The sequence below is a fragment of the Bombina bombina genome, chromosome 1 (genome assembly GCF_027579735.1).
Source record: "Bombina bombina isolate aBomBom1 chromosome 1, aBomBom1.pri, whole genome shotgun sequence".
NCBI lineage: Eukaryota > Metazoa > Chordata > Amphibia > Anura > Bombinatoridae > Bombina > Bombina bombina.
Genome location: NC_069499.1, coordinates 71949221 through 71966203, shown reverse-complemented (window position 1 = coordinate 71966203; position 16983 = coordinate 71949221). Strand labels below are relative to the sequence as shown.

Here is a 16983-nt window from a genome sequence, read left to right as displayed (position 1 = left end):
AAGGGATATATAATTCTTACTTGTGTCTTTGTTCATATCATGAATTGCTTTTATTTGTTAAAGTGTTATAAAATGTAGGAAAATCAGATATTTATAAAGTATTATATATGAAATAGTAACTTAATGCAAGTAAAGCCCACTTATTATTAACTTAAAACAAAGCTAATTTATATTTAAAAACTTGCTTAATGCTTTTGATTTTTTTTTTCCTTTTAATGGCAGCCTCCAGTTAAGGCTGAACGCGTTGCAAGTCACGCTGCCAATTAGACTTTTGCAGCACTGAATATTTGTGCGCTGCACTATTTGGTGTTCATTTTATTTAAAACAAAACAAATGCTGCATATCAGTTAATATTTACATTCATTTTCATTAAAATTATAGTAAATGTTACTTTCAAACATCTACAATAAATGTCTAGAAAAATATTCAGTCCTAAGGGATGCCAAAGAAACACCAATATGAAGTATAATATAAAATAAATATACACTGTGTGTACAAAGTTACACATGGTAATTATGCATCAATTAATGTGTCAGAATCCAAAGATACTTAGTAAGCGGCTGTAGCATTCTTTGCACATAGAGCATTTTTATTATTTGTTTTAAATTTCATTAAACATTTTTATTGAGTCAACTAAAACCCTGTGAGTTTGAGTTCTGTCTTTGGGGCTAAGATAGATTCCAGAACAACCTTCAGCTTTAATTCTTAAAGGATGAAGATTGCACAGTATTTTGCCACGTGTGGTCAGTGAACTGAGACACCAAAATACCCAGGCCTGCCAATAACAGCACAACGGAGTGCTGCCACTTATGTGAGTACCCTGTGAATGGTGGAAAGTGATATCTGTACTAATTTGCACAAGGAGGTGCCTTTTCCATTTTTGTCTAAATGTTACTTTGTTGCAAATTGCGCAGTGTCACCTATAGGTTAAATACTTACCTATAGCAAAGTGGGTAGCTGAGCTAGTCTGACCATTCCTTACAGAGTCCAAGACTGCGCTAATAGGAGTATTAGTTCAGCGGATCCCAGGGCCCGTACTAAAGGGCCTTCTACTCCTTTTACCACTGCGAAAATTATCAAATTAGTGTGGCCCCCAACATGCTATAGGTAAGTATTTACCATTTAAACAATAATTTTATGGATAAGAAATATATACTGATTAATTTTGTTAGTATATATTTGTTATTTTTTAAATTAGTTAGTGCATTCATTCAGATATTCGTTTAGGAATATTTATCACGCATATGTATTCATGGTGAACCAAATGCCAATCATATCACCTTAATAAATGCCAGATTAGCATATTTATGAGGTCAGTGCATGCTCCTGAATGCATGCACACTAGGGGACATATAGAATAGCATGCACATTAGTTTTAAACAGTACCATCTGACAACGTCACTCAGCATCATTATTATTGCTGGGGTCGATGGGGAGAGTTAGGTTCCTGGTGTGATTGGGCAAGGTGGTCAGGTGTGGTCTAGTAAGGGGGCTAGGGTGCCTGAAAGTGGGTAACAGCTGATGCAATAAATATGTCTTAACTGACATTATTTGGCTTTGGCCCTTTTGCTAAGGACAGCAGTAAGATCAGACTGTTTTCTATTAGCATTCTCATATGATTCTGATACCAATAACATTATTTAGATTTGAGATGAGAAGTCCTATATTATTTGTGAGCACTTTCTCCCTTATGCATTTGTAGTTGTTATTATATAACTGTAATTTGCTTGCAGGGGCTGTGGTTACTGAGAGAAGGGCAGAATGTATTTTTATAGGTTCTAGTTGGCTTTTGTAAGTTTTGGGATGTTGACCTACAATAATCTTTCATGCTGAGACGAGTCACAAACTATGTTACAGGGTCACATAAGGGTTAAAGATATAGAAAATTAGACTGTGCATTAGTGCATTTTAGTTTTAAATAGAAGCATTTTGTAATATATTTTGATTAGCCTAAATGCATCTGCAGTAGTTATTCTTTTTAGTGCTGTTTTGCAGGAAGAGCCTCATAGCATCTAGGGACAAGTGTTAAGAAATAAGTTCTTATGCTTACAGAAATTATAATATTGTTCACACCCCTTTTTGGGCTATGATATCATCTGATGTAAAGTTATTTGGTGAATTTTACAAGCAGAGTACTGCTAAGGTTTCCTGAGCCTAGATATTCAATAAATGAGACTGCAGAAGGAGAATAATCTGTTTTTTTTTAATTTTAGAAAAACACTCTATGTATCCCACATAGTGAGTCATGGTGGATTTGGAAACTGTTTGTCATTTAAAATAAATATGCAGCAAAAGCAGAACAAACAACAGAAAATAATTGATAATTGTTTAAACTTTTTTCATCATTTCTAATATATAATAAAAATAGGTAGTTTTCATGTCCCTTCAAATTACCTTTACATTGTTAAGGGACTAGGAAGCCATACCCAAGCTCTGTCCAGACACACCCAAATAATTCCCAGACATCCTCATGACATGACCGTCACCTAGCCCTGCCCATAACCTTTGCCCCCCATATCCACTGCCTTACACACAAATTAGTGGGAAAGCTGTTTACCGTACATATCCCAGAAATTATCTGATGTTCTGTCAAATTTTGCTACCTGTCAGAGGCTACAAAACAATAAGCTCATGAGTGCAGAGACATCACCGCATTCCTGAAATGTTTTTGCCCACTAGCTGCGCATGCGCACAAAAACATCAGCGCCATCACTCGTCAGACTTTTCTACCTGCCACACTGTGCTTGCCTGTCACTGCTTCTGCCCATAAAATTTTGCTACCTGCCACACCTCACTTCTGGTTATTTCACTGTGTACAAACGGTTACCATAACAGTCTACTTGGTTGATTCTTCCTAAGCAAAGCCTCACATAATCCTTATAACAGTTTCCTGCATATGGTATGATATAGGCAGTTTGTTGACAGTAATCTCTTGGATTCCCAAAGCTGTTAAATTCTAATGTAGACTCAAGGATTTTGTTGATTTTGAGCGTTTAGTCTCCGATTAGTTTCCAGCTCTCTAACACTCTACAACTCCATTGCATTCAGAATCAACCAAGAAGGCTGTAATTGTAACAGTTTGTACACAATGAAATAATCAGAAGCCCAGTGTGGCAGGTAGCAAAATCTGTTGTGCGACGCCGGTCATATACCTGCATAGTGTGGCAGTTAGCAAAATAGGATAGGCAGAAGCAGTGACATAGCTGCGCGGTGTGGCAGGTAGCAAAATCCGATGTGCAGTCCTGGTGACGTGTGTGCGTAGTTAGTGGGGCAAAAACATTTCAGGAATGCACATTTGTTAGGTAGCAAAATCTGGTGGGTAGCAAAATTTGACAAAAACACCGTCAGATGTTGTGAACTATGTTAGAAAATTGTATTATTGTACTACTGTTTGCATATAACTATGTGTTTAACCCTTCAAAGATGTTAACACATAGTTAGAATAAGCTCCAGATCTAGCTGAACACACATGGGGAGTCAATGTTAAAAATAAACTTTAAACCGGTCCTCTGCCCATTATATAAAACAAGCATCTTACATTGGGCCAGATTACAAGTGGAGCACAAACATTTGTGTGCAAGTGATAAGGGGTTTATCGCGGGTGTTTGCACTCGTCAGGCTTATTGCTCGTTTTATGAGTTTAAAGTAAATGCTATCACTTGAGCGCAATCGTGATTTATGCTAGAATGATTACTGCGACCTCAGTGCTTTGCAAAGTAAAAAAAGTATCACAAAACACATAAAAAATACATTACAAAGTACAGTAACACTCAAAATAACACCATCTAATAAAAACTATTAAAAAAAATATTACACACAGAAGTTATTAGGGTTCAAAGACATAGACATACATATATATACCTTTTTGTGTGTGTATGTACATATGTATTTATGTATTTATATATGTATATATGTATTTACAAACATATATATATATTGTATATAAATATAAATATACTGTGTGTATATATATATATATATATATATATATATATATATATATATATATATATATATATATATATATATATATATATAAATATATATAATGAATGAAAGGCCGCACTCTCTGGTCCTTTACATATACAGTTTTATTTGTGACGTTTCAGGGACCGAATCTGAGGAAGGGGATTCGGTCCCCAAAACGTCACAAATAAAACTGTATATGTAAAGGACCAGAGAGTGCGGCCTTTCATTCATTATAGTATTCAACCCCTGCATGCACCCTGGCGGATTGACTTTGGAAGTGAGAGTGCTCTCCAGTTGCTCATATATAAATATATATATATATATATATATATATATACACATATATATACATATATATAGCCCTTGAGGTAAAGTAGATGAAAACATGTTATACTGTGTATTTACTGTAAATATTTCACATTCCAATGTTCTAAGTATTTATAAAAAGATATTCCTATATTTTTGTGTATATATCTATACTTATTTATAATCATGTATACAGGTGAAACAAAAAATTAGAATATCGTGCAAAAGTTCATTTATTTCACTAATGCAACTTAAAAGGTGAAACTAATATATGAGATAGACTCATAACATGCAAAGCAAGATAGTTCAAGCCGGGATTTGTCATAATTGTGATGATTATGGCTTACTGCTCATGAAAACCCCAAATCCACAATCTCAGAAAATTAGAATATTATGAAAAGGTGCAATATTCTAGGCTCAAAGTGTCCCACTCTAATCAGCTAATTAAGCCATAACACCTGAAAAGGGCTCCTGAGTTTTAAATGGTCTCTCAGTCTGGTTCAGTAGGAATCACAATCATGGGAAAGACTGCTGACCTGACAGTTGTGCAGAAAACCATAATTGACATCTTCCATAATGAGGGAAAGCCTCAAAAGGTAATTGCAAAAGAAGTTGGATGTTCTGTATCAAAGCACATTAATAGAAAGTTATGTGGAAGGGAAAAGTGTGGAAGAAAAAGGTGCACAAGCAGCAAGGATGACCGCAGCCTGGAGAGGATTGTCAGGGAAAGGCCATTCAAAAATGTTGGGGACTTTCACAAGGAGTGGACTGAGACTGGAGTCAGTGCATCAAGAGTCACCACACACAGACAGAACCTGGACATGGGCTTCAAATGACGCATTTCTCTTGTCAAGAAGAAAAAATGGGGTTTATTTAGCAGCGCTAAAAAAAGCTAGGAAATGATGATACCAATCTAATTTATGTTTTATACAATCTATTTTATTTAAAAATTCTTATAACACATAAAAACAACAGCAAATGCTTTTCCTAATTAATAAAGGGACGTCTCCCTTATACAACACTTATAAAAACAGACTAGAACCATATAATCCTAGAATTTCAGGTATAAAGGAATTAATTCTATAGATAACATATGGCAAGCAACAAATTTCTAAGATAAATGGTGAATTAAATATTTAAAAGGCACAAATGTATCAATCCTAATAGCTTTACAGTTCTTCAGTAACAAATTCAGTTATAAAGTTACACAGTTACTTTCCTTGGACATATAATTGGCTCAGGTGTGCTGGATAGTTAAAAAGGCAAAAAACAGCCAATATTCTGATTTAGGTGCCAAAGCAATCGTGGTTAATGGAAATGGTTAATTTAACAGATGAATACCTTGATGTCTTTAAAGTTCAGTTTGCATGTTTTAAAAAACGTAGTGCAAATTAGTGTAGAGGTACCTTAATCTGTCCTGGTTGCAACCGCTGATTATCTTCACTGTGAGGGATTCACAGACTGTTTGTTCCTGGTGCTTCTGATAAGTCACCTGACCTTCTCTTTGATTCAGAGGTCAGGGGTGATGATCCGTTCTGGTGATGTAGTTATCCTTTTTTTTGTTTTCCTTTCTTCTTATAGCCCAAATATTGTTTTCATCTGGGTTCCCTCAGACTTCTTAAGGTTTGAAGAAATCTTTGGTCAGTGTTTAGCAGTAACACCGTATTCCCTGAAGTTACCAAAGGTAGATTTTAACTTGCAGGGTCAGGAGAAAAGTTTAAAGTTGCAGGGTCACACAGCTTTGTGACAGTAGTAAATGAAGTTTAGTAGAGTGTAGCAGGTCCCATTCAACGCGTTTCACCCTTCTGGGCTTTATTTCTTGATAAAGCCCAGAAGGGTGAAACTCTACTAAACTTCATTTACTACTGTCACAAAGCTGTGTGACCCTGCAACTTTAAACTTTTCTCCTGACCCTGCAAGTTAAAATCTACCTTTGGTAACTTCAGGGAATACGGTGTTACTGCTAAACACTGACCAAAGATTTCTTCAAACCTTAAGAAGTCTGAGGGAACCCAGATGAAAACAATATTTGGGCTATAAGAAGAAAGGAAAACAAAAAAAAGGATAACTACATCACCAGAACGGATCATCACCCCTGACCTCTGAATCAAAGAGAAGGTCAGGTGACTTATCAGAAGCACCAGGAACAAACAGTCTGTGAATCCCTCACAGTGAAGATAATCAGCGGTTGCAACCAGGACAGATTAAGGTACCTCTACACTAATTTGCACTACGTTTTTTAAAACACGCAAACTGAACTTTAAAGACATCAAGGTATTCATCTGTTAAATTAACCATTTCCATTAACCACGATTGCTTTGGCACCTAAATCAGAATATTGGCTGTTTTTTGCCTTTTTAACTATCCAGCACACCTGAGCCAATTATATGTCCAAGGAAAGTAACTGTGTAACTTTATAACTGAATTTGTTACTGAAGAACTGTAAAGCTATTAGGATTGATACATGTGTGCCTTTTAAATATTTAATTCACCATTTATCTTAGAAATTTGTTGCTTGCCATATGTTATCTATAGAATTAATTCCTTTATACCTGAAATTCTAGGATTATATGGTTCTAGTCTGTTTTTATAAGTGTTGTATAAGGGAGACGTCCCTTTATTAATTAGGAAAAGCATTTGCTGTTTTTTTATGTGTTATAAGAATTTTTAAATAAAATAGATTGTATAAAACATAAATTAGATTGGTATCATCATTTCCTAGCTTTTTTTAGCGCTGCTAAATAAACCCCATTTTTTCTTCTTATCCACCATTTAGTTCTCTTTGAGGGAAGAACTTTTTTAGCAGCAGGAATCCACCTTTAGGCGCTCCTATCACACTACGCATTTCTCTTGTCAAGCCATTTTGAAACCAAGGAAGGACCCAGAGTATGGAGGAAGAATAGAGAGGCACACCCTGCAAGATACTTGAAGTCCAGTAGTTTCCAAGATGCTTCTGACTTGTTTGTTGTTCAGGTGTGGCTTGACAAGAGGAATACGACATTTGAAGCCCATGTCCAGGATCTGTCTATGTGTGGTGGCTCTTGATGCACTGACTCCAGCCTAAGTCCACTCCTTGTGAAAGTCCCCAACACTTTTGAATGGCCTTTTCCTTAAAATCCTCTCCAGTCTGCAGTCATCCCTGCTGCTTGTGCACCTTTTTCTTCCACACTTTTGCCTTCCACATAACTTTCTATTAATGTGCTTTGATACAGAACATCCAACTTCTTTTGCAATTACCTTTTGAGGCTTTCCCTCATTATGGAGGGTGTCAATGATGGTTTTCTGCACAACTGTCAGGTCAGCAGTCTTTCCCATGATTGTGATGCCTACTGAACCAGACTGAGAGACCATTTAAAGGCTCAGGAACCCTTTGCTTGTGTTATGTATTAATTAGCTGATTAGAGTGGGACACTTTGAGCCTAGATATTGCACCTTTTCACAATATTCTAATTTTCTGAGATTTTGGATTTGGGGTTTTCATGAGCTGTTAGCCATAATCATCACAATTATGACAAATCACGGCTTGAACTATCTTGCTTTGCCTGTAATGAGTCTCTCTCATATATTGTTTAACCTTGTAAGTTGCATTAGTGAAATAAATGAACTTTTACACGATATTCAAATTTTTCGAGTTTCACCTGTATATTGTACAAAAACTCAGATATATGTTGAAATATTTTTTTATGAATTAATTGAAGATTTTATTCTATGTGAAGAACATTGGAATGTAAAATATTCATATTTTCATGTCAGGTGAGCGCACATGAGAATATGCAATCAGATTTGCATGAGAATGGGAGTTTTTCCACTTTTTTTTCTCCATTGGCTTTTATGCGGGAATACGTGAACATGCATGTGATATTCTAAGTTCAGCTTTTCATGCTCGTTTGGTTAGTCCACATACAAAAACAGTTTCTTTTCAACTCATAATACGAGCCCAACCCGTCGAGTGCAAAAAGCTTACTTTTAGCACAATTAACTCTCGAAAGGGAGCATTAATTAGTGCTCCACTTGTAACTGGCCCATTCTCTGTGGGATATCAGACAGTGCAAATGTATGAAATTTCTGTTATGCAGATTGACTGCAGGATCTCACATTCCTTGAAGGAGAAACAACATGAATGTGGGTTCAAAAGTGTGCCCATCTGTTTTTTTTATTATTGAAAATAATTGGTTATTTTTATATCTCACTTTTTGATAAATCTATCTATCATCTATCTATCTATCTATCTATCTATCTATACATATATAAATATATATATATATATATATATAATTTTATAATAGATTCATATGTGCACTCTTTGTAATAAATAACTTCTGTTTATATAGATCAGGTTTGAATAAGAATCAGGTGAATGAGAGGGTTACACTGAAGCAATTAAGCCATGCTACAGTAGCTATTTGAAAGAGAAGGGCAATTATTGAATGTTATTTAAACATGTAATTATTTGCTTTCAACTCCAAGTTTCCTACAAATAGACACATACATTTAAATGCTTATTACATTTAACCCCTTGCCAGCCCGATGGTTTGCAGTTCTGAGTGGCTGGTTAATAGTTAAAGAAGATGTTTAACCTATATTTTGCCAAGAGGGACATGCCAAAAGAACATTATTGTCTCTAATATGTTAGAAAAGGGATTTATTATTGCAATTCACAGGAGTATTAATAAAGAACATTAGATTGGAAAATCAATTTAATTTAAATGCATATTAAAAATAAAAAATCCACTTCATGTTTTCCCTAAAGCTTAAGGAATGACTAACAGCATACTTGGGGGCGTGCTTATCCCCTAGCTCTGGAGAGAGGGCATGAGGGTGCAATTGTAGCAGTGAGAACAGGAGAGTTGCTGCATGGATCCTGGCAACGCTGTACACTGTTACCGCAGAACTGCTGCATGGCTCAGTTCCCCTAAAGCCAGTCTGGATAATGAATCCCTTGCGCTGGATGTCAAACTCCCAGGAACAAAGCACTGGTCCTTCCTGAAAGCCATCTGACTATATAAATCTCACCAGATCTTCTCTATTATTAATTAGCCTGTTTTCTCTTTTCTAGTGAATGACTGCACATCAGCAGGACTTTGTATGAAAGTGAGCAGGGGAACTTTACAGTCACATCTTTTCTGTTTCACAGCAGTTGTTATGGAGAAGATGAATAATGAGCATCTGACAATCCTGTGAACTGTAAGAGCACCAGGTTAGTACACCCCCACACTATTGTTGAAATCAATATACAGTAGAAATATACATGCAACATCCAGGCAGGAGTTACAGGGCTGTAGATTTGCTCCATTTATAATATACTGCACAAATGAAGGTTAGAAGGATTTTCTTTAATTTCCATCTGCTGTAACTCCTTGTATTTTATTCCAGCTGTCTGCTGGAGAGTACCAGTGATGGATACCCCAATCACATGCGTCTTTTGCCTGGTACTGTCTCATTTTCTTGCTACAGCAACTCAAGGTAAATGTGTGTGTGAGCAGGATTCATTTATATTTCACCATATTTATAGATTGATGTTTTGAACTCTGCCTTCTCTTTCTGTAGAGAAGATTTATTTTTGTAACCTTATGATATATAATAATGGCCATATACTTCTGCCAAGTTCTGTTATTGAGTGTTCATTCCATGTTACATTTACAAGAAAGAGCTTTCATTGTGTAATTAAGTTATCTTCTAGATAATATTTATAACCCCCTCCACAAATGTGTAGGGTTTAAAACAGTTTAGTATAGATTACAAGCTCTTGACATTAATACCTTTTTCTGTGTGTTTTAATAGAGGAATATTGTATTACATTTATAAATACTCCAGACATACAAATAGGTAGAGGTTTAATACAGTTTAGAATAGAATATGACATGTACATTTTGTTTGATCTCATTTAATAATCTGTACTGTGCGTTATACTTTTTAAAATGTGCTGGTAGCACAAGGTGGTATGTGAATTCTTTTTATATAAGCAGAAACTAGAATAAAAGCAATATAAATATAAAGCACATAATTATTGTTAATGTATAGTTTAAATATATTGCCAGTCTGTTGCTTTTGTTGGGGGGGACATATGTATAGGCTTCTAGGTCTTAATTATCTAATCAGATATTGTTTTATATACTTTTAAATTTAGTTTTTTTTTTGGTCTCCCTAATTTGAGATGTGTGAATCAATCATATTTTTGTTTATTCATATTTATTTTTTAAATTGGCAAATAGGAAATAATAATACAATAAGTATGTGTACATTGTATAATAAACTCAAAATCTAAGAAGAATGGCCCTAAAGTGTATCTCTGTGTAACACATTTCAAGAATGTTAAAATAATTCAATGTAACACAATGTATTCCCTCATTAGTGTATACACAGCCAAGGTATCTGTTAACAAATTCATTATTTTTTGCACTATGTCAATATAATGTCCTGTGGATGTCTTCATTGTAAAGATCAAGATCATTTGTACTCACACATATTTTATTACAGAGATGTTTGTATAAAAATGTATAATGGAAGATTGAAATATATGGTGTGAAAATAGTCATTAATACAATTATTATTATTTATTTTTTTTAAAGTTTCAAAGCCATAAGAAAAAGGCTTCCAAAAAATAATGGGCTGTTTAATATCATACAAATTGCAGACAACAGTGTAGATTGTAATACATTTGAGAAACTTATACACTGTTTATTTTAATAAAAATCTTCATTAACCCTTAGGGAATTTTTAGATTTTGTAGACAAATCTTATAACCTTTTTAAACCAGCATGGAAACTATGTTAATGTTTTCATGCATTGAGGAAAAGCTTAGACTAATTTTGTGTTATGATACAATGTGCTTCTAGCAACATAAGTGCCACATTTGATCTAGTGTCAGTTAGTGAATCGGAAGAAATTGATTAAGAAATCTATAATTTTCACTATAGAAATTCCATTTCCTTGTCATATATTTTCAAAAAACAGATCTTGGCCTCTGATAATCTTTATGTATGTACTTTTAGCAGTTATATCCGGGTCTTTTGTGTTAGAGTTTAACAAGAACATTGCAAAAAAAAATATATAGCAAGGAGATCAATGATATGTGAGTGGTTTAAAAACAGGCATAGGTTATTTGTGGAAAGAAAGAGAGATATGTGTGTGTGTGTGTGTGTGTGTGAATGTATGGTGTGTGTGTATATATATATATATATATATATATATATATATATATATATATATATATATACTGTATATATAAACAATAAAATAGATGGTATGAATGAAAAGCAATGTTTTTGCTTGCTTTTGCACCCCATGGTATGTGTTTTTTAATTGAATTGATTTCCATATAATATTGATGATACATTGACTGAATTAATCAGCTGTATAACAGAGGTGTGCATACTCTATACATTAATTTCCATTCTCAATCTGGTTTAGACAAAGTACCAGAATCTAGTCAAACCATCTGTGCCCAAGGGCTTGTTTTGGACACCCTAGGTGTGCCCAAAAACTAGATGAGAATCTACCAGACATGTGAGTGTTGTCCAGCAAATAACCACAATGTTGTGTGATTTCCAATTTTACCCACATCCTGTAGTGATAATATACAGATGATTATGTCACAGCACTAAAAAACAGCTATTTTCCAAGTCAGTAGTGATTCACCACTAGAACTGTAATAGCATTAATGCACAATCTGGGTAAGATCTTAAATTTACAAGTTTTCATGCAACACATCTAGACAAAAAACAAATGTATAAAAACAAACAAAAACAGTTTTAGACCATTATTCTTCAGGATTTCCAATTTTACCCAAAGTCTGAAGTGATAATATACAGATGTTTATGTTGCAGAACTAAAAATTCTGAAATTTTCAAGGCAATAGTGATTCAGCACTTGACGTAGTAAAAAAACAAAAAAAAAACAGATCCATTCTCTATAAACTCTAATCATGCTCCCCTGTTTTAGGCCATTATATTTTAGTATCTTTCGTATATATAGAGAACTACAGACGTTAAAGGGACAGTCTACACCAGAAATGTTATTGTTTTAAAAGATGGATAATCCCTTTTATACCCATTCCCTAGTTTTGCATAACCAATACAGTTATATAAATACTCTTTTTACCTCTGTGATTATGTTGTATCTAAGCCTCTGCAAACTGTCCCCTTATTTCAGTTCTTTTGACAGACATGCATTTTAGCCAATCAGTGCTTGCTTACTGGAACTTCACGTGCATGAGCACAGTGTTATCTATATGACACACGTGAACGAACACCCTCTAGTGGTGAAAAACTGTCAAAATGCCCTGAGAGAAGAGGCGGCCTTCAAGGGATTAGAAATTAGCATATGAACCTCCTAGCTTTAGCTTTCAACTAAGAATACCAAGAGAACAAAGCAAAGAGCAAGCAAGATAAAAGTAAATTGGAAAATTGTTTAAAATGACATGCCGTATCTGAATAATGAAAGTTTATTTTGGACTAGACTGTCCCTTTAACAATATAAGAAGTTGCAAAATCCTCTGTCAAATTATAGAAGTTAGTTAAAAAGCAAAACAGCTATCAAGCATTGCCTAAAAAATAATGAATAAAGACCTTTACATAAATCTTTAAAGAATTAACAAAAAAATCAATGCTTCATATATGTTTACTACAAATATTGCTAATTTATTATTAACCAATATAGAAAATATTATATTTCTATAGGTTCTAAAGTTATACTGGGTCAAACCTGTATCAGTCGGGCTATCTCATATTTGTCTATATTTTTGGACAACCTACAGTATATAGTGCTGCAGAATCTGTTACAAATGAAGATGATATCAATTACAGTGTAATCGAAAAGAAAACTATAAGCATCATAATGTTCAGTATATTCCCTGGCTAAGAGAACCAAGTAAACTGACTATCAAGAATACTGACATTTATCATAAGAAGTTTCTACTTTAGGGATAATAATGATAATTATGATTTGATTATTTGGTTCTTTGTTAGATTTGTTTTTGACTAGTTAGATATATATGTGTAATGCCTCTATTTCTTTTTTCTTTTATAAAATGGAAAATTAGGTTATATATTAATTTACTGTAACTATGTTTATATGTTTATATACATGTTGGTGTTTTATTATATACATGTTGGTGTATAAACCTATATTATTTTTTCCTTTAACTTTTGTGTTTCCACAAGATTATTGAATTTTCCTGTGTTAGTACTGTATATATTTACCTAAATAAAAGATATATAAATAAAAAAAAATAAAGAATACTGCCAAACCAAGGTGGTTGACTGTAAGTTCTCATTTTAATGACCCACTGTCAGCTGGACAAATTTGATAACCCTAGAACTGATTGCTATTATGTCTATGCCAAAATTGTAACACTAGGTGAGATCAGGAATGCTCACAAATGTTTATATATATATATATATATATATATATATATATATATATATATATATATATAGTATATATACAGTATATATATATATATATATATATGTGGATCGAAAGAGAATATTCTCAAAAGTAAATAGGCGCACTGCTAAACAATTATGAATAATGTAATAATAATAAACAAAGTTCAAAAACCAATCAGTTGGTACAGTTTAGTTCTTTCCCAATAAAGTTCTGGTATAGGGTAAGTGATAGCGCTTACCAGAGCCAACCTCAATCCTATGAGGTAAGTGATCAGCAATGGAGTATAGATGATCCCTTTGGAACTGTGTGCTCTCGTGGAAATCTTTTGGTATCTGTTGCTTCTTGTCAATGGAGATCCTGGACTCTCTTGTGTTTGCAAGAATGATTCTTTGGTTCTCTCTATGGTATTTGCTGAAGTACTGCAGGTTATTCCAGGAATTTGTTGATGAAATGGAAATCTTGGACTCTCAATGGATTCCTTCTTCTTTCAGAAGCCTGGATGTCCAATGTTCTCATAGATGGATAGAAAAAGAGAAAAACAACATAGAGTAGTACTGCAAAATGATATAAGCAGAAACTAAATGTATGTCCTGGTGTAGAGTAAGTATATTGCGCTTACCAGAGCAAACCTCAATCCTATGAGGTAAGTGATGAGCAAGGTGTTAGAGATGGTGTTTTTGATGTTTCGAGCAAAACCTGGTCTCTTTTCATCAGAGGGAATGGTAATCCTGGACTCTCTAATTGGAGTAGGAACGGTCCTTTGGTTCACTCGTTGTTGATATTATACAAGAGTGTCTTGAGTAACTTATATCGGAATGAAATCCTGGGCTCTCTATGTATTTATTCTCTCTTTTGTTATTGGGATGTCGCTTGTCCTCATGAGAGATTAGTTATAGAAAACAAAAAGCAGAGACATAGACATAGTGTGATACCGTAAAATATAAATAGCTGTTTATTACAGATAAATAATAAATAATAAAAAAGTGTTGACATTAAAAACCTTTTCTGACTTGGTATGAGGTTTAAAAAGCAATGGCATAGAAGTACCCTGACAAACACTCTATGTTCCGGGATAAGCTGCAAATGAATGTGTTTTAGAACAGCAAAAAATGGTTGTTCAGCTGTACTATCATGCTGCTAAAACAAAGGGTGACAGAGATAAGCAGCAGTAGGTAAATCTGTAAGATTCAACAATGGCAGATACCATATAATTCCTGATACAGAACCGGTGGCAAGTGAAAGAAATGAGGAATAAATGGATGTGGATGCCGATTCTAGCAGGACCTGTCAGCCCACTGTGTGGTAAGTAATCCTTACGCGTTTCGAAGTAATAACGATACTTCTTCTTCAGAGGAAAAAAGTGTGAGAACACTTTTTTCCTCTGAAGAAGAAGTATCGTTATTACTTCGAAACGCGTAAGGATTACTTACCACACAGTGGGCTGACAGGTCCTGCTAGAATCTGCATCCACATCCATTTATTCCTCATTTCTTTCACTTGCCACCGGTTCTGTATCAGGAATTATATGGTATCTGCCATTGTTGAATCTTACAGATTTACCTACTGCTGCTTATCTCTGTCACCCTTTGTTTTAGCAGCATGATAGTACAGCTGAACAACCATTTTTTGCTGTTCTAAAACACATTCATTTGCAGCTTATCCCGGAACATAGAGTGTTTGTCAGGGTACTTCTATGCCATTGCTTTTTAAACCTCATACCAAGTCAGAAAAGGTTTTTAATGTCAACACTTTTTTAGTATTTATTATTTATCTGTAATAAACAGCTATTTATATTTTACGGTATCACACTATGTCTATGTCTCTGCTTTTTGTTTTCTATAACTAATCTCTCATGAGGACAAGCGACATCCCAATAACAAAAGAGAGAATAAATACATAGAGAGCCCAGGATTTCATTCCGATATAAGTTACTCAAGACACTCTTGTATAATATCAACAACGAGTGAACCAAAGGACCGTTCCTACTCCAATTAGAGAGTCCAGGATTACCATTCCCTCTGATGAAAAGAGACCAGGTTTTGCTCGAAACATCAAAAACACCATCTCTAACACCTTGCTGATCACTTACCTCATAGGATTGAGGTTTGCTCTGGTAAGCGCAATATACTTACTCTACACCAGGACATACATTTAGTTTCTGCTTATATCATTTTGCAGTACTACTCTATGTTGTTTTTCTCTTTTTCTATCCATCTATGAGAACATTGGACATCCAGGCTTCTGAAAGAAGAAGGAATCCATTGAGAGTCCAAGATTTCCATTTCATCAACAAATTCCTGGAATAACCTGCAGTACTTCAGCAAATACCATAGAGAGAACCAAAGAATCATTCTTGCAAACACAAGAGAGTCCAGGATCTCCATTGACAAGAAGCAACAGATACCAAAAGATTTCCATGAGAGCACACAGTTCCAAAGGGATCATCTATACTCCATTGCTGATCACTTACCTCATAGGATTGAGGTTGGCTCTGGTAAGCGCTATCACTTACCCTATACCAGAACTTTACTGGGAAAGAACTAAACTGTACCAACTGATTGGTTTTTGAACTTTGTTTATTATTATTACATTATTCATAATTGTTTAGCAGTGCGCCTATTTACTTTTGAGAATATTCTCTTTCGATCCACACTCCATTCAGTGACACGGGTACACTGACTCACACTTTAGGCTGCACGCTTAGTTCCTATACTTATTTTTACATACAAGTTTAGTTGCATTTCTGACCAACCAAGTGAGTGCAGTCTAACAATAACAAAATCACCACATCTTTAATTACTGAAATATTTTGTTTACATAATCTATAACTTACTAGGTATTTCTCCTACCTTAGTTTTAGCGCTGGTGACCCCCCTTTCTTCCACACATATATATATATATATATATATATATATTCTAAACTTCTTATTGGTGGAATTGAGTTGGGTGGTAGGTACATTGTGTCTTGTAGAAGGGTGGTTCTAGAACATCACAAACTTCATTAGACAGCCATGAACCAATGATTGTATTAAAATATGTAAAAAACAAAATGTTTGAATAAAATAAGAATTGGAAACCAACATTTGATAACTGGCCCTAAAAATTTGTTGGCTTTCCCCAAGTCTTCCCTCCTTAGGAACAAGCAGAATGATCCTCTGTATATATAAATATATATATATGTGTGTGTGTGTGTGTGTCTTTAAGCAGAGTGGAAGTAGGTCAGACCTTGTCCGTCCAGTGTTTTATTAATAGACTCTACTTATCTTATGTTCATGTCTTCCTTTTATTTTTCTTAAACTGTTTACTTTTCTGTGTATA

General features: G+C 34.4%; 1 protein-coding gene across 1 annotated transcript in view; it reads left to right on the top strand.

Moving 5' to 3' along the window:
* The first annotated feature begins 9563 nt into the window (after window positions 1–9563).
* DLK1 (delta like non-canonical Notch ligand 1) overlaps window positions 9564–16983 on the top strand; it is a 56913-nt gene continuing 49493 nt past the window's right edge. Inside the window, exon 1 of the mRNA XM_053689310.1 lies at window positions 9564–9738. Coding sequence (XP_053545285.1) covers window positions 9672–9738 — 67 coding nt within the window. The 5' untranslated portion in view covers window positions 9564–9671. The remainder of the gene's footprint in view (window positions 9739–16983) is intronic.